We start from the raw sequence: 27,156 nt of genomic DNA on the forward strand, positions 1-27,156 counted from the left end.
CTTCTAGTCACCCAGTCAAGTGATTTAATCCTTGAGACCAAGTTAGTGTTTGTGCTGAATGTGTGAAAGGATTCCTTCACGGCGTTACAGAGATGTCACAATCACAAGTCATAAAATGTGCTTTGTGAGGCCACCATAACTTTGACCTTTGACCATCAACATTTAATCAGTTCATCCTTGAGTCCAAGTGAATGTTTGTACCAAATTTGATGAAATTGCATCAAGGTGTTCTTGAGATATCATGTTCACAAGAAAGGGACGGCTGGACGAACCCAGACAACAGCAGAGCACACACACAAAGGATCAAAAAGTGAGAAAAACACTGTATGTATATGTTTTATTTATTAAAAATATATGGAATTACGGCAGCATGACCCGCTCTCCTCAGTAGTCATCTAATGTCATACAGATACATGTACTGTCGCTTAGTTTATTATCAATAAATAAACCCATGCTTCCAAAACCAAACTATTACCCACATTATTGTGTGATATCCATCTTCTTGCTGTGCGTTCCTTAAGGCAGATCAATATGAAAGCTTTATTAATCCACCCTAAAATGATATAAATGACTGGTTACACTGTACATAATGCACTAGGTTCAATAAATAGAACAGAAGAAAATGGCTGTTTGATGACAATTACATCCAAATATCTACAAATGTCTGAAAAGTTCATAAAAGTGCCTCCAAGATTTAGAAAATATCACATGCGATTTTGGGTTCATGTTGAACAAGTAGGTCTGTCCCTGGTAAAACCTCTTTAAAAAGGGACAGGAGATAAAACTTGCATCACGATGGAGGTTGAAAAGGAACCGGGCTGATGCACCCAACACCTCAGATCATTGTTCCTCATCACTTGACCCTCTTGTAGATTTTGTTGGCAAAGTTGAGGAAGATCGGGTGAGGGAGGTTTTGAGCGTGACGAGCGATGAGCTTCTGAAGCCGCTGGTAGCTCTCGGTTTCGTATTGGTGGTACAGTGTTGGCATTTGCAGGGTGTTGTACAATGCTTTGACCTTCTCTATGCTGGCTTCATCGTGACGAGCGTAACATTTCTAAGGAGGAGATGAACATGAAATCAAGTTTTGTTTAACAAACTAGTTCTGTTCTTTCCCAGAGGTTAGTGACCACAAACACAGAGGCGTCGAAAGATAAACACAACAGCAGCTGGGACTCCGGAAATAGTTTGATTGTTCTCAAACATAAATAATAACAATTAATAACCAAGTTTCTATTTCTGCAGAGATTTGAATGGATTTTTTGTTTATACTGTTTGATTATCTAGAAAAGTGACTGAATACTAACACTTGTCAGATATACAGTATAATTCATGTATTTAACCACATTTCTTTCATTTAATCTAAATGTATTTGAATCTGACAATCTTTGCATACACCTCTGTGTTGTAGCCACAGTATATCAGAGCATATTCTACGTGTTTAAACTGAAGAGATTGTTGTGTCTCACCGCCAGCTCTGCTCTCTGTTCAGCCGTCATGATTTCCAGGGCCGTCACAACCAGCCAGCTGCACTTGTTATCCTGAATGTCTGTACCAATCTTTCCTGTAACAGCAGGGTCACCATAACAGTCCAGGTAGTCGTCCTGCAAATGACGCACACTGGGTGGTTATTAACTTTGTATAAAGTGCAGCATGTTATCCAATACATAAAAGTGTGTAAAAGTCGTTACCTGTATTTGGAAAAATTCTCCCATCTCAAGTAAGATGTATTTGGCATTATTGTGTTCCTCATCACTGGTGATTCCTGCCTATAAAAGGTATAGTAATACAGTAATGAGAAAGAGTATCACATTACTCTGTTACTTTATATACGTATATTGTGTCGGCTTGCAACGTCATTCCCATCACAGGGCTGATTCTGTGATATTAACACACTCACCATGTACATTGCAGCTGCCACTGGGAGATAAAAAGAGTAGAAAGCAGTCTTGTATTTTACAATAGCTTTGTACCTGAAAAGACAAGGAGATAAATCTTATTTACAACTGCTTTGGTAAAAAACAATATTCAACTCTGCAAATGTATTTTTCATATTTCCCTTCATTACCTCTCCGTGGTGAACCTGTTGAGGTCAATCTGACCAGGGGGGGCTGTCATGAGGTCCAAAGCCTGGCCAAGCTCTGTCTGAAAACTTGTCTGAAATACAAAGATGCACTGAGTGTCCTGTGCCAGTGTGTGTGTGCCAGTGTGTGTGTGCCAGTGTGTGTGTGTGTGTGTGTGTGTGTGTGTGTGTGTGTGTGTGCGCCTGTGTAATCAGTTGGGACGTGTAATACCTCAGTAAATAGCTCCAGCAGGTGGACATAGTACGGCTGATCCCTGCAGTGTCTGCGAAGTAGCCTGTAGATCAATCCTTCCATGAGAAACGCATCATTGATGGCATCCAAACCTATACCATCCTTAATAACAAACAGGCAAAATTTACATTAGAAACTGGGCATTAATAACGAAAAATTATTGACACTCACTTCACAAAAAAGGGCATTTTAGTCTCACCTTCTTGTACCAGCAGGGTTGTCCTCTCCTAGTCACAGATGAATCCATGATATCATCTGACATGAGGAAAAATGCCTGAAGCTGCAAGCAACAGAGGCACAGTTGTAACACTTCATCACTTACAAAGTCATAACACACTCTCAAATAACAGCCAGTCTGGGCTGCATGTGAGAGGAAAAAACAAAACTGAAGCAAAATGCCAACTTATGAGGCTCAAGTCTAACCAAATTTTAGCAAATGTCTCTCAAACAAAAAAAGAAAGGTCGAGACTCATAGGGACTTGGTGTAGTATTGGTTTTAATAGCAGCAGGATGAGGCATGTGGAAGCTGCATGTGTGTGATGACAGTGAACATCTACGTACCAACTCAATGCACCAGCCAACTACCAGAGCCCGCTGCACGTTGTCCTGGGTGAGCTTAGAGGGTGGGAGAAGCTCCCTGAGTGAGCCAATCACAGACAGGCCTCGGTTCCTCTTGCCTCCAGGGGCATTGTACAGCAAAACCTACAGACAAAAAAGTGGCATAGAGAATATACTTGAAGCACTTAACCTTAGCCATAAGAGTAGATTATTTTATAAATAAGGTAATAAGTCTGATAAAGTCATATAATTTAGTTTACACCTCAAAACACATAATTAATGTGCAGTATAATTTTAAAAATGGAGACTGTCTCCACAGAAGTGATGAACCTGGCTGTAGTTCATTGCAGTTTTTTGGCTGATGTTTATGATATTCAAAGTGCGTTTCTCTGTTTGCAAAAGTTGTGACTTTTTTGCAGCGCAGCGTCAAACTGAAGATTCCCTGACAGGGACACACTCACCTCTCTCATCCTGTTCAGAGCATCAGCCAGCACCGGGTCGGTGAGGTCCCTCTCTGTCACCTCCGTCACCAGCTCATCGAACTGGGCCTCGAACAGCTGCGGGTCCGACAGCAGCGGCTTCTTACCGTGGGTCCCGTTGCAGGTGCTGTCTGCCTGCAGAGACGAGGAGCACAGCACAAGAGGAGACGTGGGTTTAAACTTCAGCGGAGGCTCCGTCCGCCACATCCCGGGAAGTTTAACGAGCAGGCTGAGCAGACGTCTCATCCCCAACCACGTCACCTCACTGACGGTAAACTGTCTGCCTGTGCTGACAAAGATTTATGAATCATGTCAGAAACCTGCTGGTCCGCGTGAGGACACCTGTCAGGCTAATGTTGTTAGCTACATGTTCAACAAATCCTGTTAGCATGAGGGGCACTGCTTCTTCTTCTTCTTCTGGGTTTAAAGGCCAGTTTACGAATGATTGCCGCCACCTACTGGACTGGAGTGTGCATCACAGGACTGGCAGGTAAATAAAAGGAAAGAAAACTCCTCAAATTCTCTCTATTCTACCAGTTTCCTATGAAAACGTCATTATTTGGCCACATGTTGTCCTCGGTGCTTTACTCACGAGACAGTATCAATATATACACACACACACACAATTATTCCTCTTCTGTTTTTTAAGGTGGTTGGCAAACAACTTATTGGTGCACCACCGCCACCTACAGGACTGGAGTGGGACTCAGAAGACTTGCAGAAAACCAAACCAGTTTCCATTGAACGTCATTATTTGGCCTCAGTGCTTCTCTCTTGGGAAATAATTGGACAGATTCTTCCTCTGTTCTTTTATGGCGGTTGACAAACAACTTGTAGAATCCTAATGCCACCTTCTGAACGGGTACATGCCCAGAGTTCAATTCATGTTTCAATGTGATGTGATCTTTTTACAACCTGCTACTGAACAATTGTCTTTCCTGTTGCTATTGATGACGATGATAATTACTAATGGGGTATTTTTACATTGCTTTCTCACTACTTTTACTTAAGTGTGTTATATAATGATCTTTATCATTATGTGTTCTGTGGTTATTTTTTATTTGATGCCCATTAATTTTTGGCTATCTCAATCTCATCCTTTTTAATCTATTTGTTTCTCTCATTTAGTTTCCATGTGCAGTCCCTCCTGTCATTTCTTAGTGACCTCTTATTCGATTATGCTTTAAACCTCAGCCAAAAGATAACTTACTGTCATATTTACCTCAGTATTTTTTAGTTGAATCTTCTTCATCTGATGCTTTTTGGCAGTTGGCAAACAACTTATTGGTGCTTATTGCTCTTAGCCTATACTTTTCTGTTTAGGTGTGATTTGATACCTGTTATAATAAAATTGTCTTTCCTGATGATGCTGAGGACAATAATTCATCACGTTCCTGTTTCCTGTATGTTCCAACACTCACACACACCTGTTGCTTAACCTGAGTCAACCAGCCTGGACAAGAAATAACAACGTAAATATTCAGTCACATAAATAAGCATATATTTATATTTCACTCGCCAAATGTTCTGCTACTGATTTATCCCACTGGGTATTTTTGTTTTGCCTGGTTCACTCCTCCTGTCTTTTATTTTACGTTGTGACAGAATTACTGTCAAGTCAAGAAAATAAACGATAACTGACGTCACTCCACGATCCCCCCTGCATCCAGTTAGCTGAGCTAGCTAAGATGGATCAAGATATGATTTATTCTTAAACAGGACTTTTCTCACCATAATGACCTGCTCCTTGTTTCCACACAGTTCAGTGAAGCAGCTTCTTTGAATCTTCTCCTGAAAGATTCACCGGAGTCTGAGATCGGCTCCTAAATCCAGGATGTGAATGCTGTAGTTCACGCTCCAGCCGCGGTCTGCTTTAATAGAAAGCAGAAGGACTAAGTTTCCCGAAAGCCCTTGCGGGTGGTGCATCTGGGCGTGGACTTGCAAGGCTCCATTTGACATTCAGCGTTTTCATTGGCTGGTGACATCGAACCAGGATGGGCTCTCATGTCGACTGACCAATAGGGTTTGAACCAAGAGGCGGGGTTTGGTGGAGTGGTGAGCCTCGATCATTGTTATCAAAACTTTTACTGTTGCAGAGAAAAGAAAAAAGGAAAAGTTAGAGAGAGAGAGAAAGAGAATTCATCCAAACTTACCTCACAGTGTGGTCTGTGAATTAGTCTTTAAGAATATGTACAACACATCCACATGGGTATTTTTATTTGATGTCTATTATTTATTCCATATGCTGAAATACATAACTTGCATTGAAAGTTTTCTCATTTAAAATCTGGAATACTTAGATACATTTATAATTTAGGTTTCAAGGCTATATCCCGTCAAGCCTGCCATACATATTATACATTTCTTCAAATAAATAATGTATATTTTTTAATGCAAGACAGGAGGTAGAAACACAGCTCGGTGCTTTAATAAGGGGGTGTATGAGTGTGTCTGTGTATGTGTGTCATTTAAAAACAAAATTGTTAGATACATGTTAGTGCCTCAAAAATGTGCCTTTACTGATATGGAGTCGATTTCATCACTTAGTGAACACACCACAAAAGACTTTCTGACCAATCTGACACACATATACCGATACACTTCATAATCCATTATCCAGAATGGCCTGACTCATCGTACGTTCACTGTCACTGGTGTGTCGGCGGCCCAATGCCTTTTCTTTTCAAAACCCACTCACAACTCTTTTGCAACTCCAAAGGAACCGTGACGACACATAGTGTGAAGCCCCACCTCATGACAAATAATGTCTGTACATTTATTGCAAGAGACTCGACATTTCATCAGAGCCACAGTGCAGTTTACACCTCTTCAACTCACAGGATCAGGCTGCTGGAGCCCGTTTCATAGATACGCCTGTGCAACTGAAACATTTTCAACCCCTATATCAAAATCAAATTAGGATGCAGCAGCATGTTTGGAGCACATCTTGGACTCTTTCCCTTCATCTATCTATAAACACAAACACATTTCAAATGCCTAATATCATAGGTGTTGGGCGCAAGAGGAGGAAAAAAAGAGATTTTTGAAACATGCAGATAAAGACATTCTGAGGACATGTTACGTAGTTACACAGACGGCCAGGATCTAATGCACAAGGTTCCTTCTGTTTCTGGAGGCTGGAGCAAAACATGCACATATGCAAATCAAACCACCGTGTCCAGGGCCATCCACAGAAAAATACATGTCAAAGGCCGAAGTGTGTCTGTGGCGTGCAGAACTGTCATTGATAGAAATGCTGGTCGCCTTTTGTTTGAAGGCCAGTGTGGAGCTGTGAACGTGTGGAAAGATGAAAAAGGAGAAAAAACGTCAAAAATAGCAGGAAGAATTTTTCATGTGACAGCATCTTTCCTCATCTGTTTAGATTTTACTTTACTAACTATATGTTTATTGAGATGCATTTTTTTAATCAAGGGAAGTCAGTGGAAGAAGTGTTTCCATGATCACCTCACCTGAGCGATCCTGTGGATATACAGCAATGTACAAAAGCGCTAGACGCATGTCACAACCAGTCACAACCCATGGTTATGTTATAGACTGAATGTACATGTGAGTGAGTGGTCGTAGTGCCATTGATGTTGACTTTGATCTCTAGTGTTGAGGGAAATATATTTCCGGATGATTGTTGAGAGGGAGGAAGTGAAGATGCTCCTGGTTGGTTGGTCTCGACCAATAATGGATTTGTTCTGACCACAGACCACAACTGTTTCACTGATGTTGAACAGTGAAAAAAGAGTTAGCTCTGGGTTGATGCTCTGAGGGATTGAAGAGCACCACTAAATAAGGCCATTTGCACAGATGACTTAAGGAACCGGAAGTGACGAGAAGAAAAAGGAGGGAGGACTTCTTAAATTTGCCTTCTCTCCTAACAACCCTTCAGTTTTCTATGCCTCCTGTTTTCCTCCCTGATCCCTCCTTGACCCTTCTCCCATCCTCACAGCGCAGACTCAGAGTAGAGAGCTCCCGATGACCCATGCGGTGGATAAGGCGTCAGCAATCGGTGTAGTGACGCTGAGGAAGAGGAGCTTAAATCTCCACAGCTGCGCAGGTGGATCCCCTCTGGCACCAGGCCGCTGTAGTGCCGGTTGTGTCGACTGTCACTGTGGGAATGGTGGTGTCCGCGGTGGGGAGGGGGAGCGTGATGGTTGGGGTGTCCTCGACTGGTGCTCCAAGGGGTCCGCAACATCTGAAGAGGATTTTATCAAGCAAAGATGAAGACAAATGTGAGACAGCTTGATTGTGATGTCAAAAATTGAGGATGTGCAAAGCTCATTGTAAGAAGGAGTAATACTTGTTCTAGGGGTAGATGGTTGGTGGCCACACCCTCTGTTCCCCCCCTTCTCTTGGGCCCCTGTCCTGTGCTCCCCGCATGCTCGGAGGAGGGAGCTAGGTTGCGTTTGGAGCGCTGCAGGAAACGAGCCACTAGAACCCGTGTCACCTGAATGAAAAGAAAGATCAGTGTTGGGGAGGCTGGAATTAGACAAACTATAATCCAGCTTTTGCAAAGACTTATGTGGGAACTGTCACATTCCGTTAACCCCTATCCTTTAAGACTTGCCTTAAGGTCTCCGAGGGAACGGTGGCAGTCTTTAGGTAAACGCAGTGGTGATGTGGGTGGAGGTTTGGTGGGGACCTGCACCCCTGTGGCCGCTGATTTTACGTTGCTTTTCCTGGGCAAAGCTGCAGCAGGAGGCGAAGAAGTGCGCGGCAGCAGACACGCCTCCGAGGACGGACCTGTGGAGTCAGAACAAACAGGGCAAAGAGAAAGATTTCTGCTGTCATCTTTCAAGTTATGTTTCCAACTCAGAGGTGATCTGGTGTTGAGGGGAGTGATATCAAAGTAAATGAAGAAACCCGGACAAGAAATCAAAACTAACTAACTGGGGACGGTGATGATGACCAATATTACAAAATAAATATATTATATTCTGGGTAAAAAATTGGCAACGTTTCCTGAGATGTTGTTATCAAACGCTGATAACGAAGAAAAAGGAACTGGCTATTTGACAGTTCTGCCATATTTTGTTTTATGAATGACTATAGTTAAAAAGAAACCACAAGAACTTGAATTATAAATAAAGCAAAGGAGAAGGAAACACAACGGCACAGCTAATTTCAGTATTCACCACTGTCATATCTGTCAGACTGTAGCTGTAAGTATGATGCATATTTTCTCATTGCAGAATCTTACTGAAACCACACAGTAATAATGAATCATGTTTTTAAATGATCCAATTCAACAGTCCGACACATGGTACAAAAATGTAGGCAACTAAAAGTATTAAAACCTTAAATATGTAGAAATATGGGGTCATTCTTAAATTATTTTCATTAACTGTGTCCAGTAAATACTCCCTGTCAAATGCTGTATACAGGCTTTGCTGTATAAGGCTGCCTTTGGTAAGATGAGTGTCGACAAACATGAATAAATCAGAGCGTGTCATCTGAAAATAATGATACAATATAATTTATCAATCTGTAATCATATCAATGTTAATTTAGATGCTGTGGAAGAGTTTTATAAATCATATCCACAAGGGTACGGATTTGCTAATAGTGTATGATAAATGACGGTCTGTAGCTGCTGAGATATAGATCATCAGAGCAGCTTAGACGTGTTTTCTTTTGTGCTAAATAAAAGTAAGAGAGGAAAGATTTAAAAAGCAGATTCTATGCATTTTAGAGCAATGAGACACCTGAACGTCACATGTTGAAGCTCTCACCTGTATCTATAGATACTTTGCTGCCTCCAGAGCCAAAGTCAACTAGAGAGGAAGGGATGAAAGAACAGGTTATGGAAACTGTACAACCAAAGTAAGAGATGTTTCCATGCTTGTGTCTGAATCACCTGTATCAGTGGAGGAGCCGAGCCCCGGCTCACTGTGTGACCTCACCAGGTGTGACAGCCGTTCGCCATCCTTTCTCACAGTCTCTCCATCCTTCTCACTCTTCCCCGCCCTTCGTCGAAGGTACAACGGTTGACGTGGGAGGAGCTGCCCCTGCCCCTGACCTCCGCCCTGCTCGCTGGCGGGTGAGGAGGATGAAGTGAGGGGAACAGAGGAGGTCGCAGCAGCTCCCTGTGGCAGCCGAACTCGAATCTCTGGGATGGAGGACTGTTGAGAGGCGGAGCCCCCTATTGCTTCCAGTTGGGAACAGCTGCTGGCGAGCATGGCCTGGCGACGCAGAACTGGAGACCTGGAGGACGACATAGGAGAATTCAAAAGATTTCTGTGGATGGTTGATTTTAGATTTAGGCTTTTAGATCTTATCTCAATATTGTTACGTATACAATGATGAGTAAAAACATTAGTTCCTTTACAGTGTACACCATGTCTTCACCTGTATGTGGTGGTGGCTGTGCTGGGAGAGGAGCAGGAGTTGGACCTCTCTCCTCGAAGAAAGCGTCTCGCTCTCGGTCCTCCTGCCAGAGGACTCTCCGCTGTTTGAGATGGAGGACCGCGGTAGCTGATATACTCCCCTACGTCTCCCCCATCTCCCACCTCAACACCAGCTGTCCTGTTTCCTCTCTCCCCCTGGTGCCTTAGCCCAACATCCATCAGATATGAGTCCTCTGATGGCGACGAATCATCAGGGATGTCCACAATCTCCGACATCAGCAGGGATCCACTGTCCATGGACACTAATGAAAATAAACTTTTATTATAAGGGAGGAATCTATGCAGAAACTTGTTATCTGGAATTAACACCATGGTGTAATGGGTGTCACTCTAACAAGTGATACAATTATATTTGCTGGACTGTTTACTATCTTGTGCCAAAAAGCAAAACCACTGTTGAGAAATTCAAATTCACCTTCTCCACTGAAGGCAGTAGAAGTTCCTCTCTCTCCAGACAGCTCAGTGCCGTGAGGGTCGAACATTGTTGCCTTAACAGTCACAAGAGAGAAGGATCAGCCTGGTCCTCACACACATACAGCATATCCACAAATCACAGATTCAAATATGCTCACCTGGCTGGCCACTCTCTGTCCCATCACGGCTTCATATGGAGGGGGACAATCAGTGGGGTACAGGGGTACAGGGCTCTCCATGGAGCCATTATAGGTGATGCTAGAGGATCATAGAAAATAGATATTACACTTTTGTTATCCAGCATGCTGATGTTAACCCCTGAAAGTGCCTGTTCTGTTTGTTACCTCTGTGCGTCTGTCTCAGAGCTGCACGTGTACTCAGGAGGATAGTAGGGAGGTGGAGGGATGGGTGGGACAAACTCTTCAAAGTCCATGATGTTGGTCAGGAAGGCGTCCTGAGGAGTGGTGCATTCTGGGTTGACTGAACGAGAGCGATGAGGAGCCAGCTGGGCAGGCAGCATGGGAAACGCAGCATAATACAACAGATAGATTAGTCATAGGCTATAACATTTGTTAAACATTAGGACTGAAGGGAACAGTATAAATGAATTACAGAGTGCTGGTCATTGTTAAACAACAGCCAGCGCGCTGTAGAATGTGCTGTGTTTGCTCTCACCAGGTGCACGAGGTCCAGGGAGAATATGTGAATACTGCAGGTCACAGTGGACAAAGTGCAGATGATGGTGGAGAGAATGCTGAGACCGCAAGCACTGAACAAAAGGTCCTGCCGACAGATATGCATTAAAAAAAACAAAGAATATATCTTATTCAATGTCTAACTTATGCAATACAATCATTTGGGTTCACATACTCATCCTACCCACCTTCAGCTGATGTCGGACTGAGTGGCAGTCAGCGTTCAGGTACAGAACCAGGGTCTCCTCCTCTGTGATGGAGCAGGAGTGAGTAGGTGCACAACACACACACAGACCATTCTCCACCTACACACATTTACACACACAGAGGGTTGATGTGAGGTACCGATCTGCACGCTATACTATTCCTGGCTCGTTCCCTGTGCGTCTGGTTGGAAGGGTATTTTCAACACTTGCATAATGTCGTTTACCTGGCAGGTGAGCATTGACTTGACCATCTGTGCGTTCTGACAGGAGAGCATCGAGCCGGCCAGGCTGAGGATCACACACACTGCAGACAGCAGCATGAACAGGGACACCTGTGGAGGAGCACAGAGCCAAGATTTGTGTGGAGCAGGGTGTTAAAATAAAGAGTTTTATTCTTAATCCTGGTTTTCCCCTAAATGTGATGACCAGATCAACCAGCTAAGATGACTATCCCCACATTTACTGTGGATTATGTACACCCTAGCTTGATAAACACTAGCTGGTGGACAAAAGCTACAAAAAGATGAAGATAAGAAATGTATTTTACCTCCCAGGTACAAGTAAAGTTTGGTCACGTGTCTGAAGAAAAGCTTGTGCCCAAAATGTTGCCTAGCTGGGAAGTAAAGTTTGTGGGAGCATCAACTGATGTGCTAACTTTTATATTCCACAAGAACTATACCCTCTGCAAATCTATGGGCCGATTTGCTTTTCACCTTCTTTATCTAGGCTCACATAAACTCTGAACCACTGCTCTTAAGCAGAGTTGGATGAAAAGTCTGTAAAGTTCTCCAAAAAATTAAAAAAATTAAAATCTGTGTTTTCATGACAACTGAGAAAACTCCATCTGCTGGTGAAGATCACCGACTAATTGGAACTGGGTGGTTGTTCAATTTCATTTTTTGTTGAACTTTAATTGTGGATATCTCTAAATAAACTGACAAATACAGTTTGTCAAATCCCCACAACCTGGTTGAGATGCAGTGAGACTGGACCCCGGAGGTCTGGGCCCCTCTGGGACTCTTTGCTCTTTGGTGCCACAGACTGAAATGTACATACCACGAGTGTCAACGGCCTCCTCCATGAGATTATTCCAACTATTCCTGAGGCCACCACCTGGTAACAGAAAACACATAGACAAGATAACACACTTACAAATCTGATGTTTCATTGTTACTGCTGCAAGATGTTGTCAGATGTACACTTACAAAGAAACCAGCCCAAAATGGACAGGACTGTCTCACTCGGGCTGAGGAGGTGAAGGCCATGCTGGTGAACGAGAAGGCCAGGACCATGGCCCCCAGGCCCAGGTGGCACAGTCCCAGGTAGAGGAGCAGCCGTGCACCACCGGGCCCCCGACCTGACATGCCCCTACGGCTGTCCGACCACCCCCGAGAACCCGAGGCCACGCTGCTGGAGTCTGACGGCGAAGGCATGATCGGCTCATCCGTGGGTGGAGGAGGACGGGAGAGGGTTACACGCTTCACTGTGGTTTCGTAAGACAAAGTTCAGTTTAGTAGAAGAGGGAGAGACATTAATGCTGGCTTCAGGGATCCACTCTGTCACGATTATGCACCAAGCTCTCCACTGGCAGGTGCCATAGGTGCTGCGCAATGCCCCATGGTGTGTGCACTACAGTCCAGTCAGTGAGTCCAAGAACTCTGTCAGCAGAAAGTTGAGAAAGGAGCAGCCGCTACACACTCGCAGCCACCTTACTCTCCTCATTTGCCGTTTCAGCTGTGATGCTAAGGTTGCTCGAGTCAATACAGTGTCTCTTTCACCTCATGCAGCTCACAGGCCCTTATAGCCCACAGTCTGTATCTACTGTACACACTTTACCTTCCTACTCAGTCACTCTCTGATTATCACACACAACTGGGCTTCTTTTTTTTTTTTTTTGCAATCTTCACATTATTGTTTCACTCATTTTCTTTTTTGCTGCTGCCTCTTCTCTCCATCCTCTGCCTTCCACCTCTCCCCTCCTCTCGCCAGTGGCATTGCGGTAACTGGAGACCCGAGCAGGCCGCAAATTCTGAAGCATCCCACAGTAAAAACAGCTGATCACTCGCTCTTTTTACCCCCCCAGCAGCGATGACAGGAGTCGGTCACTCCGTGTGTCCACTCAGGATAAAAAAACAATAACAATACATCCGAACATGTGCTCTCCCACCCTCCTGCAAACCTTGTGTTAGGACCTCATCCTGTCACCGATGAGAAGACACGGTGTGGAGAAGCAAAGCTCCAGGATCACATCCGAGAGAGATCACCTCGACATGAACAGGAAATAAATAGCCCACATCGATTTTCAAACTGCACCAAAAATAGCTTCCTCTCCGGGATGAATCTTTCCCCCGCAGGCTTCGATCTCTTGACAACTCAACCTCGGGGGGTTTTGCGGGGGTCCACACGCACCTAGACCCCCACCACCATCACCACCATCACCATCACCCCCTCCTACTCCGCCTCGTTCCTCCCTGCAGTCACGCGGGCATCCCGTGTGTTTGTGTGTGTGCGGACGTTTACCTCACTGCCTCCCACCAGACGTCACAGGAACATAACAACATAGCCTGTTTCTAACCTATGTCCCGGCTCCCATGTTTATATCTGATACTTCCACCTTCATTTTCTTCTGCTGCTTCTCCTCGCCCCACCCTGTGCTGCTCTCTTGTCTCTCCTCGGCTCTGACACTGCGAGAGGAAATGAATCGTGTTTGCAAACCTGCCCGATGCGTGATGACAAGGCACGCAAAGAACGTGCAGGCCGCTCGGAGATGCGGCAGAGCGCGCGCACACACCGTCTGTGGTACTGATGCTGCGAGGGAGGGGCGGTTGCCTAGCGACACACTCCAGCTCGGGATCCCGCTGCTGCAGCAACGAGAGGAAAAAAGTGTCAGTGCAGCTCCAGGCCGCTGCACCGAGAGGATAGTGGTTAAACAGAAGGCGACGTGGGGTCCTGGAAGTGGGAACGAGTGTCCCTGAGGTGCCTGAAATCTATCAGCACTGTGTCAGTCAACAAACATACTACATAGAACCACTAATCATAAAGGCTTTGTTGGCTGCCGTGCTGCAATTATTGCTCAATACATAATTTATCAGCCTACTGCTTTATAGAGCAGTTTTGAGCCACTGAAGAGAGCAAAGTAAGAAAGTAATGCAGCAGAGTGTTTGAACAGCCAGATAACTAATAAGTATATTTGTCATCAATCAAACAAATTTTATAGCCCATATTCACAAATCACAATTTGTCTCATAGGGTGACATCCTCTGTCCTTAACCTTCAACAAGAGTGAGGAAAAACTGCCAGAAAACCCTATCAATATGAAAAAACATACAAACCTCGGAGAGGGCCACATGTGAGGATCTCTATCTCAGGACGGACAGAAGTGCAATAGATGCTGGGTGTAGCTGAACACAAATAACATAATAGAAAAGTGTGTCAATGTTTAAAGTATTTATACATAAGAAAATGTCTGAAAGAGATAAAGGGAGCAGCAATGACAATTGAAATGGAGGAGTAATGGTAGAATATGTGCGTAGGCATATTGAATATCAAGCAGTCTTCACTACCATGATCAGGATCCACCATCACAACCCACAATCCACAATCACAATCCATTATCCACCATCACAATCTCTGATTCACCATACATGTTACTATAAGCTTTATAAAAACAGAAAGTTTTAAGCCTATAGTTGTAAATGTAGAGAGGGTGTCTGCCTCTTAAACTGAAACTGGGAGCTGATTCCACAGGAGAGGAGCCTGATCGCTGAAAGCTTTGGCTCCTGTTCTAATTTTAGACACATTAGGGACCACAAACCTGAATTCTGGGAGCGCAGTGCTCTAGTGGGTTGAAATGGTACCATGAGCTCTTTAAAGGTCCAGAGTGTAAGATTTAGGTGAAATGGATCTATTGGCAGAAATTGAATATAAAATAATCCTAGTGATGTTTTCACTAGTGTGTTTCATCTAAATTTACAAACTGTTGTTTTCTTTACCATAGAATGGGCCGTTTATATTTAAATAATTTAATATTTACATCAAGAGCGGGTCCTCTCTATGGAGGTCGCCATGTTTTTTACAGTAGCCCAGACTGGACAAACTAAAGACCTTTGGAAGTCTACCACAGGTTCTTTATGTTTGGAGGAGGAGGGTGAGGTGAGGAGTATTCAGCTTCTACAGACTGAACCTTTAAGGTATGATGGTGTAACAAAGATAATAATGATGAGCAAAATATGCAGACTGAAAGCAAAGCTTACTTCATCCTTCTACAAAGTATATGTGCATGGCTCCATTCTTCATCTGTTCTACCAATATGTTTGCACGAATTCTAGTTGTCCAGATTCCATATTGTACATTTTTCTTTGTAACTTATGTCTGCACAGACTAACACCACCACCAATCCCTTTGAGGTACATTTGTGACTTTATTTTATATGAATAAAATCTTCTTCACTTGACTCCATACAACAAAAATGTGAGGTAGCCCAGATTATATTATTGTGTCAACATACAGATTCAAACCACAACATACTCATGTGATTACACTTTAAAAATTTTATTCAGCAAGTGGAACATCTGTAAACTACATACAGAGATTTGTGGCAAAAGTAAAAAGACAAAATGTGACAGAACTTGTTACAGGAAATTCAGTGTGTCTGTGCAGGATAAAAAAAGACTGTCAGGATCAGAAGAGCTGTGGCCATCACACTTGCGGTTCTGAAAACTGCCTGAACAGAGAAACATGTCATGTCAGATATAGCTAATGTGTGGTTGTGTTTGGTCAGAGATTTACCAGGCACTTCACATAAAAGGCAAGATCCACTAAATCAATTGAAAATGAGGGACATGGGAGCATTGTGTGCTTCCTACATCCTGTCCATCCACTTGCTTTATCCATCATTCTTTTATCTCGCCACACACCCTCTCATATTGCACTTATCTCTGTTCCCATCTACCACGTACTCATTCCACGCCTCCGTTAAAACAAAGCCAGTTTACCAGTGGTGTTTGTTTCAGTTTCAACAAACAACCAACATCAACTTGTTCAATTACTTACTGCAAAGAGCATCTTCTCAATTTGTCATAGGATGTAACAAGAAGTTTTCCCATTGGGTAATGTAGTTCTACTTGTACCTTAGATTCTGTGGAATTCATTAAAATGCTGTGCACTATTAAAACACATCAACAGTTTGCATAGAGATACACATATAATAACCATGAGGAAATGTAAATATAAATTCTGCTGACATTTAAATCTCAATTATCTGTTGAGTTTGTTTATGTGCCACTGTCTCTCATGTGGCAGATGTCTATGTCTGTTTGCTGTTGTAATATTGAACAAATCAATACATTTGAAACAGTGAACAGACAACAATGAAAGTGCATTGCTAACCAAAGGCGATTTATGACTTATTGTTCAATCGTATTAGCGTTTCCATCTGATTTCCATCCAACAGAATCACTAACATGCCTGTCACCTTTTGAAATCTTTGAAAAGGTTAACAAAAATGACGTTTTGGGTAAAAAGGCTTCAACCAGGGGCCTATAGTGTGCACTTTAAATCAAAACAAACTCTTCCTATGCCACAAACTACCACTGTATGTTCACAAATGAAATAAATGAAATTGTTCCAATAAGCCGAGGAGTGATTTTTTTTACAGAGCTGACGAGTCCAGTAAATATATTTTTTAAAACACAGCTGAAGTTCATCCAAGACATAAGACGGTGCTGCTGCTGATAAGCCAGAGTGATAAAAAGTGGAAATTAAAATGTAAAGCGGTATTAAAGGTGGTTTTTGAGTTTCTATCAAACTCATCCAAGACTCCACTTCACCAACTCTTCATGACAATAAGGCTATCACAGTAGATGTAGCAGCAGAAAATATGTCCAATATAAAATACAGGCACTTTCTCAGAAGAGGAATCCATAAATTACTTTTGCTGTAAAATTCTTGGGAAACCAACATACACCTGTGTGTATTTTGTCATTAACCCCACTAGATGGAGACAGAACACACGTTGTACTGTGTTCCTCCACTTATACTGATGTGTTCTTAAATTTGTATTGTGTGTTTCTTCTGTGTGCTCGCCAGTGTCACGTCTAGAGCAGAGCACAGTTGGAGGATTTTTTCACTGTGCTGCTGGTGATTTTCACCTCTCGACCTGTGGGACTCTGCGACACAAAGAAAAGACACAACAGACATGTGCATTACAACATATGTCTGTAATCCCGTGTTCCTGGAGGAACACACGCTTCAGTTTGGTGTTATTTGTCATGATGAGTCTGCTCTGACTTACTGGTTTCTTGCTGGATTTCTGGAGTATGTCTCTTGCAAAAGCCAGGAAAGACTAAAGGAAGCAGAAAGATAACAAGAGAGACTGAGGTTAAGTTAAGTTCTGCAGCATTGATCATATTAAAAAAACAGTTAATAAGTTAAAGTTTACTGAGGTGTGATTTGTTCTGGCTCACCTCCTCAACATTAATGCTGGACTTTGCACTGGTCTCAAAGAACCTGATCCCGTGATCTTTAGCCAGCTGTGGAAGACACATAGCTTTATGTACAGGGGGGCTGGATATGGACAATAATCACTACCTGCTTCTTATCTAGGATAACTTGAAAGCTTGAACATTAAAAACGTATCACACTCAGTCCCTTCTTCAAAAAATCCCTCCATAATAAAGTTAGAGAACACTCCAGATGAAACAACACATTATTTTACTTCTCTCCACGTTACTTTCCTTTTCATGATGAATTTTTTATAGTACACTGACTCTTTTCTCCATCTATCCACTGTTCCCTGATTTAACACTAACTCGATATGACGCTTCTCCCAAAAATCTAAACAATATAACACATGAGCTTGAATTAAATTCCTCTCAGGGACATCTCACCTTCTCTCCCGTCTCCTTGGTAACCTTTCGCTTTGCCTCAATGTCGCACTTATTACCTAGCAACATCCGACTGACCCCGGCTGATGCGTTCTGGGAAAGAGGGAATGCAATTAATTGATTGGGTCACAAAGAGTTTGGGTTTACGGAGGTTAGCGGCAGACACAGATAATGAGATTAAAGGATCTTAACATGAGGTGAGTGAAGAACCACAAAGATCTGAACTCCAGAGGCCTTAACAGCAGCTGTCAGATAAAATATTTCTTTTAATAAACATGAAAGTAGCAATGGTTGATTTTCTCATCACAAAGGCTTTTGTGTATTTTGTTTAAACTTAATGAGTTTGTGTAAAGGTACTTGACAATGCAGTGAGTAAACAGATGCATGAAATACTAAACAGGTTATGTAAAATATTCGAAAACCATATTTTGAAAAAAATCATTTAAACCCTTTGGCGTGAAATCTATGGAAGCTTGTTACATTAATTTGAGAAAAAAAAGTTCTGCTCTGTTTTTGGGAATGAATGAAATTACTTTGTCAGAACGTGACAGTGGCCCAGTTAAAATCTGTAAAATCACAAAACCCAGCAGCAATAAACAAAATGCAGGTACCTGCTCTCTACAAGGCTTCGTTGATTGGAAAGACTTACTGTTCGTCTTTTTAAGGAAGTAAGTAAATGCTGCTGAGACATGACTTCTTATATCCTGTTTTGTTTTGAAGTTTGTTGATGTGATTTGCATTTCATGGCCACCACAAAAATTCTGACAAAAGTTTATATGAGAGCATAAACATCGGTTCTTGATTTTCTGAATTAAGGAGATAGCCTTCCTCATAATCCCAAGAGAAGCTCTTGTGCTGCCTGTACTTTGAGAGTGTTGAAGCAAACATGTCTCATCTGTGTGTAGTTTAGACACAGCATTGTCTTCAATATCTTGGATTTGCACAAGAACCTTAGGACTTTGGGATTGAAAACTTCTGAACTTCAATATTATCATCTTTTCTCAAGTGAATGCAATGCTCTTCCATGGAAATCCTTAGTTAATTTGTTGGTATGCTTTGAGAATCATCAGGTAAAGGTGATTTAATCTGATGGAAACCAGGATTCAAGTTAGTGAACAAAAGAAAGTTTTGTGTGATTTGGTTGACCTCTTCCTTTAAAGTCACCATTTGTACAACGGCCATGCTGACAGTAGTTTTGTTGCTGCGGTGACTAAAGCCTAGTTTATGCTTCTGCGTCACGTCTACGCCGTACCTACGCCGTAGGTCGTTGAGCATTCGAAGTTCTGCGTCGAGGGAACGCGTTGCTCTGCAATTCACCGCCATGCCGCTAGGGGGTGTAGCGGTGTGTTTGTGTGGTTATAGCCGAATCCTCGCTTTTTCTTCCGTAAAGTAAACAACAGTTAAACAATGGCGACCGAGGTGGAGCAGCTGTATTTGTTGTTGGAGCTCATCAATATTGAAGAACAAATGCTTATATTGCAAATGTTGAAGCGCAAGCTACAAAGAAAACGTTTGCGGAGGTGTTTTTTACGACCAGGGAGAAAGACCGGAAAAGCAACCGCCGGAACTTACGTTCTGAGCGGACCAATCACAGCGCTTACGGTCTGCGTCGACGTCCGCGTAGTTAGGATTTTTGGGAGGCGCACGTCAGGCTACGGCGTAGGGGTCTGCGTCTACGCCGTAGCTACGGCGTAGCTACGGCGTAGACGTGACGCAGAAGCATAAACTAGGCTTAAAGGCCTGCACTTGTGACTAACAAGAACACAACTCACTGTGCACTATTTTTAAGTCCAAGAGGAAGCAGCCTCACCTCTTTGATGCTCTTCATCCAGTTCTGAATGTTCTCATAGGACTTCTCGTCAGTGATGTCGTACACCAGGATGATGCCCTGACACAGAGGGGAGAGTCAGTCAAAAGGTACAGAGCGAGAACAAAGAGCCAGTGATGTCGGCCCGATTATCCAGTCTGCTTGTGCTGCAGGCGTCTCACCATGGCTCCTCTGTAGTAGGCTGTCGTAATGGTCTTGAACCTCTCCTGCCCTGCTGTGTCCCTATAAACACACACACACACACACACACACACACACACACACACACACACACACACACACACACACACACACACACACACACACACACACACACAATATAAAAAGTGCACTGAGTCACAGAGTTGTAGCTGAATGCAGACTGATGCATTTACTGTGCCTTTTACACAGAATACATGTTGCTGCAACACCGCCCTCTAATGCCATGCAGTGGCGGCCATGTGTGATGGACAATAAACCCTGTCATAAAGTCCTGATGTGGAGAACGAGGGAGGTTCCTCTTTCCTCTCCGGAAAAATACCTCTGAGACGGTTGGAAAACAGAGGAACACAACTCAACATGTCAGCTCTTACCAGACTTGTAGTTTCACTTTCTTTCCATCCACTTCAATGGTTTTCACTTTGAAGTCAATGCCTGGGAGATAACAAGAGGAGAGGAGAGGGTGCAGAGAGGAGGAGAGGGTAGAGAATGAGTTAAATACCTCAGATATGAACTAAAAACACACCCACCCAGATACACACACACACATTACAGAATATAGGTCACCCTCACTCGGGTGGGGAGTGATTCATGGTCGATTTGGACCCCCTCGGTGCACATTAAGGAAAGATGTTGCCCTCAGGCCTGCGGGACTCACTGTCTGTGAGTTCTGCTTTCTTCTTCCTGCTGGACAGACAGACAGCGAGGGGCAAAGGGAGAGGGGGGGATGTCCTGTGCAGCAAAAAAGACTGAGCATGCCAGAGAGAGAGCCGTTCTTCTGGGAGCGTATAGAGATGGCAATAAGAGATAGGAATGAGGGTGGGTGGACCTCCAGAGAGCCAAGTGAGAGAGGAATGAGATCTGAGATCAGGGGAAGAGGGGAAGAGGTTTCAGGACACAAACATTCAACAATGAGGAGAAGGAAAGAAAAACAGTTGAGGGACAAAATAAATAAGAAGAACAAATAAGGGAGAGAGAGAGCACAGACTAGTTGCGACATGAAAACTGTGGAAAAACCAGTTTGTGCAGAAGCTTGAAATTGAGGAAGAATGAAACTTCAGCAAAGGCCTGAATGTTGAAGTTTGAGGGGAAGCATCAGCTGGTGCAGACATGTCCCACAGGTTCATCTCACAGGTTAACAGGCAGAGATCACACGTACCGATGGTGGAGATGTAAGTGGAGTTGAAATTGTCCTCAGCAAAGCGGATGATCAGACATGTCTTCCCCACTCCGCTGTCCCCGATGAGCAACAGTTTGTAAAGGAAATCATACTTTTTCGCCATGACTGGAGCTGCTCTCCAAAGTGACTGAGTTTGTTCAAAGATCCTCTCCACGTGTTTCCCTCTGATTCAAAGTACTTTTTAGATGTTGCCGTGAAGACTGGATCCTCTTCTTCTTTTTTCTCTCTCTCTCCCAGATTTGTCACCGGTAAATTCCGACCCCCCCTTCACTGCTTCTGTCTGCTGAAAGAAACAAACTCCATCCAAAGTTGATCAATCTACCGCAGATCAGACCTCATCGTCCTCGGATCGACTCCAGATTCATTCCACAGCTCCCACACACTCACTTTGGCTCCATTTATAAAAATACACCAGGGTGGCGACGTGTTTTTTTCAGCCTCCAACTTTTTCTCTCGGCCCAGATCCCGGATCCGCACAGAGGCTACGTAGTGAGGGAGTGCTTCGTGGGAGTTTAATGGCCCAGGCCCCCCGCTTTAACACTAGGTGGCGCTGTTTGATCAGGAAATTAACGATAATAATAAACATCAGGGACTGAAGCAGCTTTTCTGGTGTACATGTTCACGATCACCACAGGAACAAGTTAAAGCTGCTGTCCTTATTGGAAACTTTAATTAGAAGTAATATAAACCAGTGGAGGGGTTCCATTCTGAGTGATGATGATTGTGGGGTGATTTTTCGTAAATCATATATCAGTAAAATATGATCATATATACAGTATGTATATCATCATTATAGATAATAAGAATTTTCCCCACTGGGGTTGCAGGCTCTGCTCATAGAAACTGATTTTGGCATGAACATGAAGTGACAAGAAAATAAACCAAGTGGAATTTGAATCTACAACACAACACTGCACTGGTCACGTCCCTCTATTTATACTTTTTGTACTATTTCTAATAGAAAATAACTTTTTGCACATTTGTTTGTGTACAGACGTTTTGGCTTATGTACAAATGTTTTTCCTCCGTGCTCGTGGAGTCGTCCTGTACCACTGCACTTTACTTTATAACATTTCTATACAAACCACTACAGTTAAAAGGTGTATAAAATGTACATACTCTACATACATGCTTTTTGTTCCTGCTGTTGTAACAACTGGATTTCCCTGGTCTGTGGATCAATAAAGTTTTATCTTACCTTACATCTTATTTGTGGTGAATAGGACACCCCAGGTCACATATGATGTCATCATCATCAGCCAATTAACTCTTACTAAGAGACCTTCAACACAAAATATATAAAAAACCATTTTAATTAGTCTCAATAGTTTCTTTTTAAATAGTTGTATTGAATTTCTTACAAACAAATGGACGCAGACATTCAGGCTTCACAACATGAAGTAAAAAAAAGGTCATCGGTATAAATACATATAATGATAAACTGTCAAAATACAAACCTAATACATGATAATCAGAATAAGTTGTTATAATAATAATAATGAAAATATTCTGGAAAATGATTTTATCTTCTCCGGGGTTTTCAGTCCTCCAACAGTTTCCGGTTCGTCACCGAGAGGTTTTCTCTGCACTTCCGGTGAGTGTCCACATCGCACGCAGTCATGCCTGTAAGTATCACCACGTGTTCCCACGTTGCTGTCTGACCGCTTTAAGTGTTTCTAACGGAGATAAGTTGGTGTGATGGTAAAGTGTGGTTAGATTGTGTTGATGTAGTTGCGATGTAAATACAAAGATGTGAAGACGGACACAACAAATATGGCGAAACACGTGCACAGCCCACGCGGCTCCATGTGTCCGCGCTCAGCACCGGATTTAAAATCAACCTGAGGGATTTTAACACCGACGTTAATGTTGTTATAAGTTAAACCTGCGCTGTGGTTTAATCTGGCATCGAACATCTGCTCAGATTATTTAGTTTGAGCGATTGTTTCCGCGTTTCGCTTTCTCACCATCAGCCATGTTGTTTTTTCCGCTAAACTCAACTTTCTAAAATCTCTGATCTCCTGATCACTGTAGTTGCTCTAAAATATATTGTCCTTCTAATGGAAACATGTGCACTCCTGTAATCTTGCTGTTAAGTGTCTTACTTTAACTTTATTCTGATTTCTAATTTATTTGATCAACATTTAAGACTTGAATCAAGGTGTGGTTTTACAATCTGAGTGGAGGTAAAAAGAAACACTTGATCAACAAAACGTTTTGCAAATCAATGACTACATAAGCATAACCCTGATTTATAACAGATTATCGTTATTGCTCTTGATAAGATTAATACTGTGTTGAGTCTGGATGTTGTTTTATTTCCCAGCCCTGCTTTATTACAAATAAGAAGTAAAATTCAACACAGTCTGAATAATCTTAAAACGTTAAAACCAACTGATATCATGTTCAATTTCCTTTCAGCTCGCAAAGGATCTGTTGAACCCGAGTCCCGAGGTGGAAAAGAGGAGACACAAGAAGAAACGTCTTGTGCAGAGTCCTAATTCATATTTTATGGATGTCAAATGTCCAGGTAAGTTTGTTTCATTGGTGGCATTTACAAACTCTCAGGTTCGGATCATAGTCGTACAACAATGTCCCTAAACTAAACCATCAAATCATTCCCTCTGGTGTATTCTTGATCACCCTCCTTGTGCGTCTTGGATTGAGTTGCTGTGATTCAGACCACGAAGCCCTCAGTGATAGTGATCTTATAGTTTGCAACACATTTACCTCAGACATCATTAGGTCATTCTTAAGTCCTCCTCACCAGACATCACTAAGGCCTCTGCTGCCACAGCCGGGCAGGTTTTCTGCTGTACACCGTTCACTCTAGTTTCCTTATGACTACGTTTACATGGACACAATAATCAGACTCTTGACCCTATTCTGACCTTACTCTTGACCATGTTTACTTGAGAAGCCAATAAAAAAAATTCCATTGGAACATTAAGTCCACTAGGTTTTATAACCCAAACCGAAAATAGTTTAATCCATGATGCTGTTGTTTAGCCTCTTTCACCAAAGTTTCCTTATGTGGTTTACATGGCAGTGTCTTATTCAGACTACTGGCTTAATATATCTCAATACTGGTATCCATGTAAGTGTGTCTAATGTTTCCGATCTTGCTAATCTTCAGGTCACATGGACCAGGCTATAAAAAGTTTTGAAAATCAGCAGTTTTAAAAAAGGAGTTGAATAATTGCTGGTAACAAACTCAAGAATACATCAATCATTTTCTTGACTTGCTGCATCATTCAACTGGAAGACTTGGTTTAAATCTTGGTAAAAGATATAAATCATTGTGGTTGTTGGTGCGTTGCCTTTATGTGTTGCCCTTTCATTATTCCCGTAGTGATTGGGGTGTCAAACAAGGCAAACAGGGACACTTGTGGTTGTCTGTAAAATGAGCTTCCAGTGACTCCTTTAAACAAACAGCTGCAAGGACACTCTGATACATTCAGTACATTTCATTATGTAACAGCTATAAAGTGTTAGGCTGCCTGTTTTGTTTCTTCTATAGCGGCTTCATGGCCTCATTAAATGAATTCAGTGTTGATGTGCTGTTTGCAGGCTGCTACAAGATCACCACAGTGTTCAGCCACGCTCAGACTGTGGTGCTGTGTGTCGGCTGTTCCACGGTCCTCTGCCAGCCCACGGGGGGGAAAGCTCGACTGACAGAAGGTAGAGGACACTGTTAAAATCTTATGCATCTTAAACATACACGTGACAATGCAAATCAGTTTTAGGGCCGTCACTCTCTACTCCAACATTCATTGGAACGTGGCAGGAAAAGATCATATTCACACTGTGATGGCCTGTTGATTGAAATATAATCTTCAGAAGCAGTTTGCCTTGGCATCCAGCAGAGGGCACTCACTGTCTGCTTGATATATTGTGTACCCTTTTGACCTATAGGTGAGGACAGCTATTAATGTAGTTTTGCTATGAAAATAGAGGATGCTGAGTGGACAGTCAGGACACCAATGATTATGAGAAGCAGCTTGTGGACATGTTTTGATTTCTACATTGTAGTTCACGAACAAAAGTAAGGCCGCTTGTTGTCTTCATACAACTGATTCACTCGTCAATATTTACAACACACTGGTTTTGTCTGTAAAATGGCAGAACTTCTAACCTCGAACACACACCCGTATCTCCGCCTTTGTGTTGCCCTCTCATTGTGCTCTTCATGAACAGGGTGTCTACTAAGGCGTACAGCGACTCTTGTGGTTGTGACAGAAATTCATCCTCAATGATCCATTTCTACACAATCAACCACAAGCACAACTCAAACACGTCTCCATTCACAAAGTCGCGTCGTCAGACTTCTTGGAACGAGTGCGTCCGGAAATAATTTCAGGCGAAAAGTTAATCTGCTGCTTGTGATGAACCCTCTAGTAAAATATGGTGACAACTACTTCACCAGTCAAAGTACACTGAAGAAACGATGATGCGTCGCACCACCCACTCTATCCTCTGCTGCCGTGGTAACCAAGGGCCTGTGAGTGTGCTCTGCTCGAGTTACTATGGGTGCAGCTGTAACCCTCGGCACTGACGCTGCACTTGTTTGGAAGTGATTCAGTCTTTGAAAAGGCCGAAAGCTCCACGAGTTTTATCAGCCTGATCTGTTAGATCCAGTTTAAAAAGCCTCCCTGCTTTACTGACTTTTAACTGTTATCTGTCTTCTGAAATAAACATCTGAAAACACATTCACTTTATTAGGGACACATCTACCAACTAATTCCACAACATCTGTCTGTCTGCATATGGAACAAAAATCTCACTAACGAAAAAAAGTTGAAGTCCACTGAGGAGAATTTTTCAGCTCTTTTAGTTGCATCTAATGAGCTTCAACAGTTTTATAGAAGTGATTATTCAACTTGGTGGCTTTGCACATAATTGATGGTTCTGTTCAACTGTATTTAAAGGAAAATATCAGCGAATAAAAGCTTTGTCCGTTTTGTAAAGTACTGCCACCAGTTTCTGCTCAAAACAAGACATTTGTGCCTGGTGAAATTCTAATGAGCATTTCCATCATTTTCAGATTTTATGATTAATCCGTGTCTGATTCTCCCCCTCAGGCTGTTCATTCAGAAGGAAACAGCACTAGTTGGACACCATTGAGGAGGAGAATGATGAAAACTTGATGGACTTCAAGTATCACTGCCACGGAGCTGATGCAGCAATCAGGGAATGGAGAGCGGGGATACAAATCATTTCTATTGTCAGAAATGTTTGGTCTTGTTTTCGACCCCATCACTACCACAAATCCAATTCTTACCGCTTAATAAACTTAGGGTTAGGGATAAAATAATCCTGCACGTTTGTCATCCATTTTTGTTTTGAAATCACTTGATGGCTCTTAAATTGTCTGGTCAACATCAGGCCACAAATCTTCACTCTGCACAGCTAAATATCTGTGTGTTAGGGCTGGGAACAAATTCAGACACTAACACATACATATACCAAGTTATTGCCACTGTGAAGTGAACATTTAAGAGACAATGATTTTATCTGTGCCTGCTTCAAAGCCAGTGGTGTGGGTGCAGGGCGTCCTGCTCTGCCTGAACGAGGCTCGATTCAGAGAAACACACTTCCTGTGTTTCCTGCTGCTTGTAAAACAGTGTTGTGACACTACATGGAATCACAATGAACATCCATTATGGCTGTGAATTTTTCTGTGCTTGCGAGCTTCCTGTGAAAATGTTAATGCAGAATAAATTCTGGTGGAGTTGGGGAAAAGTGGGAGTAGGAACATGTAGAGGAATCACACTAGTTTAAAAATTTGTGACCCATAATTTTTCCTCAGCCTTTGTTTGGGGTTATGATCGTGTTCTTCTTATAGCAATGAGTTGTACACTGAATAAAGACGAATCAGAAGAGGGAATGATTCAATGACAACTTCCTCTTGCTATAGTGATATTCTTATTGTGTCTTGCTTACATATTGGACACAGCTTGCAAATAAAGTCATGGGAAAGATTCAA

At 42.6% G+C, this 27,156-nt stretch overlaps 4 protein-coding genes, 1 long non-coding RNA gene and 1 other non-coding gene across 10 annotated transcripts; 3 read left to right on the top strand and 3 right to left on the bottom strand.

The window, feature by feature from the left end:
• Positions 1-323: 323 nt before the first annotated feature.
• Positions 324-5,260, bottom strand: fdps (farnesyl diphosphate synthase (farnesyl pyrophosphate synthetase, dimethylallyltranstransferase, geranyltranstransferase)). 3 transcript variants are annotated; one of them, XM_020092523.2, is made up of 10 exons: positions 5,081-5,260; positions 3,332-3,633; positions 2,874-3,014; positions 2,512-2,592; positions 2,292-2,414; positions 2,066-2,154; positions 1,898-1,970; positions 1,689-1,766; positions 1,467-1,601; positions 324-1,054 (listed from the first exon to the last, which is right to left on the bottom strand). In XM_020092523.2, the coding sequence occupies exons 2-10, from the start codon at positions 3,593-3,595 to the stop codon at positions 854-856; spliced, it is 1,185 nt and encodes a 394-aa protein (XP_019948082.1). In that variant the 5' UTR covers positions 3,596-3,633; positions 5,081-5,260; the 3' UTR covers positions 324-853. The 3 variants fall into 3 exon arrangements, with proteins under 3 accessions (XP_019948082.1, XP_019948086.1, XP_019948083.1); XM_020092527.2 differs by having other exon boundaries at positions 3,332-3,484; positions 5,081-5,252; XM_020092524.2 differs by having other exon boundaries at positions 3,332-3,638; positions 5,081-5,244.
• Positions 3,633-4,709, top strand: LOC138413485 (uncharacterized). The gene is made up of 2 exons (XR_011245842.1): positions 3,633-3,839; positions 3,999-4,709. It is a non-coding gene; the product is annotated as an uncharacterized lncRNA (long non-coding RNA).
• A 291-nt stretch (positions 5,261-5,551) lies between the features above and the next one.
• Positions 5,552-13,863, bottom strand: fam189b (family with sequence similarity 189 member B). The gene is made up of 14 exons (XM_020092582.2): positions 12,286-13,863; positions 12,137-12,193; positions 11,305-11,412; positions 11,063-11,179; positions 10,855-10,962; positions 10,524-10,684; positions 10,338-10,437; positions 10,181-10,253; positions 9,707-10,007; positions 9,216-9,562; positions 9,091-9,132; positions 7,926-8,101; positions 7,659-7,805; positions 5,552-7,553 (listed from the first exon to the last, which is right to left on the bottom strand). The coding sequence occupies exons 1-14, from the start codon at positions 12,511-12,513 to the stop codon at positions 7,302-7,304; spliced, it is 2,217 nt and encodes a 738-aa protein (XP_019948141.2). The 5' UTR covers positions 12,514-13,863; the 3' UTR covers positions 5,552-7,301.
• Positions 13,864-15,615: 1,752 nt separating this feature from the next.
• Positions 15,616-21,694, bottom strand: rab13 (RAB13, member RAS oncogene family). The gene is made up of 8 exons (XM_020093256.2): positions 21,150-21,694; positions 20,365-20,425; positions 19,954-20,014; positions 19,775-19,852; positions 17,968-18,057; positions 17,545-17,610; positions 17,373-17,423; positions 15,616-17,247 (listed from the first exon to the last, which is right to left on the bottom strand). Exons 1-8 carry the CDS (start codon positions 21,271-21,273, stop codon positions 17,176-17,178), a joined length of 603 nt encoding a protein of 200 aa, XP_019948815.1. The 5' UTR covers positions 21,274-21,694; the 3' UTR covers positions 15,616-17,175.
• On the top strand, positions 20,556-27,156 carry rps27.2 (ribosomal protein S27, isoform 2). Of its 3 annotated transcripts, XM_020093257.2 has the most exons (5): positions 20,556-20,653; positions 22,715-22,795; positions 23,592-23,700; positions 24,741-24,851; positions 26,252-27,156. In XM_020093257.2, the coding sequence occupies exons 2-5, from the start codon at positions 22,790-22,792 to the stop codon at positions 26,278-26,280; spliced, it is 255 nt and encodes an 84-aa protein (XP_019948816.1). In that variant the 5' UTR covers positions 20,556-20,653; positions 22,715-22,789; the 3' UTR covers positions 26,281-27,156. The 3 variants fall into 3 exon arrangements, with proteins under 3 accessions (XP_019948816.1, XP_069393218.1, XP_019948817.1); XM_069537117.1 differs by lacking the exon at positions 20,556-20,653 and having other exon boundaries at positions 22,729-22,764; XM_020093258.2 differs by lacking the exon at positions 20,556-20,653 and having other exon boundaries at positions 22,786-22,871.
• LOC138413600 (small nucleolar RNA SNORA13) lies at positions 24,488-24,619 on the top strand. Its single transcript, XR_011245981.1, has one exon. It is a non-coding gene; the product is annotated as a small nucleolar RNA SNORA13 (small nucleolar RNA).

The sequence above is a fragment of the Paralichthys olivaceus genome, chromosome 13, assembly GCF_024713975.1.
Source record: "Paralichthys olivaceus isolate ysfri-2021 chromosome 13, ASM2471397v2, whole genome shotgun sequence".
Lineage (NCBI taxonomy): Eukaryota > Metazoa > Chordata > Actinopteri > Pleuronectiformes > Paralichthyidae > Paralichthys > Paralichthys olivaceus.

Excerpts from the sequence above, each read along its gene's own strand:
- fdps (XM_020092523.2), bottom strand. The coding sequence starts at position 3,595 with ATGAGACGTCTGCTCAGCCTGCTCGTTAAACTTCCCGGGATGTGGCGG. Across the intron at positions 1,767-1,897 it reads TGGCAGCTGCAATGTACATG|GCAGGAATCACCAGTGATGA; the intron begins GTGAGTGTGTTA and ends TACCTTTTATAG. Across the intron at positions 1,602-1,688 it reads GAGAATTTTTCCAAATACAG|GACGACTACCTGGACTGTTA; the intron begins GTAACGACTTTT and ends CGTCATTTGCAG.
- fam189b (XM_020092582.2), bottom strand. The coding sequence starts at position 12,513 with ATGCCTTCGCCGTCAGACTCCAGCAGCGTGGCCTCGGGTTCTCGGGGG. Across the intron at positions 11,180-11,304 it reads AGTCAATGCTCACCTGCCAG|GTGGAGAATGGTCTGTGTGT; the intron begins GTAAACGACATT and ends AAATGTGTGTAG. Across the intron at positions 7,806-7,925 it reads GTTCCCTCGGAGACCTTAAG|GTGACACGGGTTCTAGTGGC; the intron begins GCAAGTCTTAAA and ends CTTTTCATTCAG.
- rab13 (XM_020093256.2), bottom strand. The coding sequence starts at position 21,273 with ATGGCGAAAAAGTATGATTTCCTTTACAAACTGTTGCTCATCGGGGAC. Across the intron at positions 19,853-19,953 it reads CCTACTACAGAGGAGCCATG|GGCATCATCCTGGTGTACGA; the intron begins GTGAGACGCCTG and ends CCTCTGTGTCAG. Across the intron at positions 17,248-17,372 it reads AGAAATCCAGCAAGAAACCA|AGTCCCACAGGTCGAGAGGT; the intron begins GTAAGTCAGAGC and ends TTTGTGTCGCAG.
- rps27.2 (XM_020093257.2), top strand. Across the intron at positions 23,701-24,740 it reads TATGGATGTCAAATGTCCAG|GCTGCTACAAGATCACCACA; the intron begins GTAAGTTTGTTT and ends TGCTGTTTGCAG. Across the intron at positions 24,852-26,251 it reads GAAAGCTCGACTGACAGAAG|GCTGTTCATTCAGAAGGAAA; the intron begins GTAGAGGACACT and ends TCTCCCCCTCAG.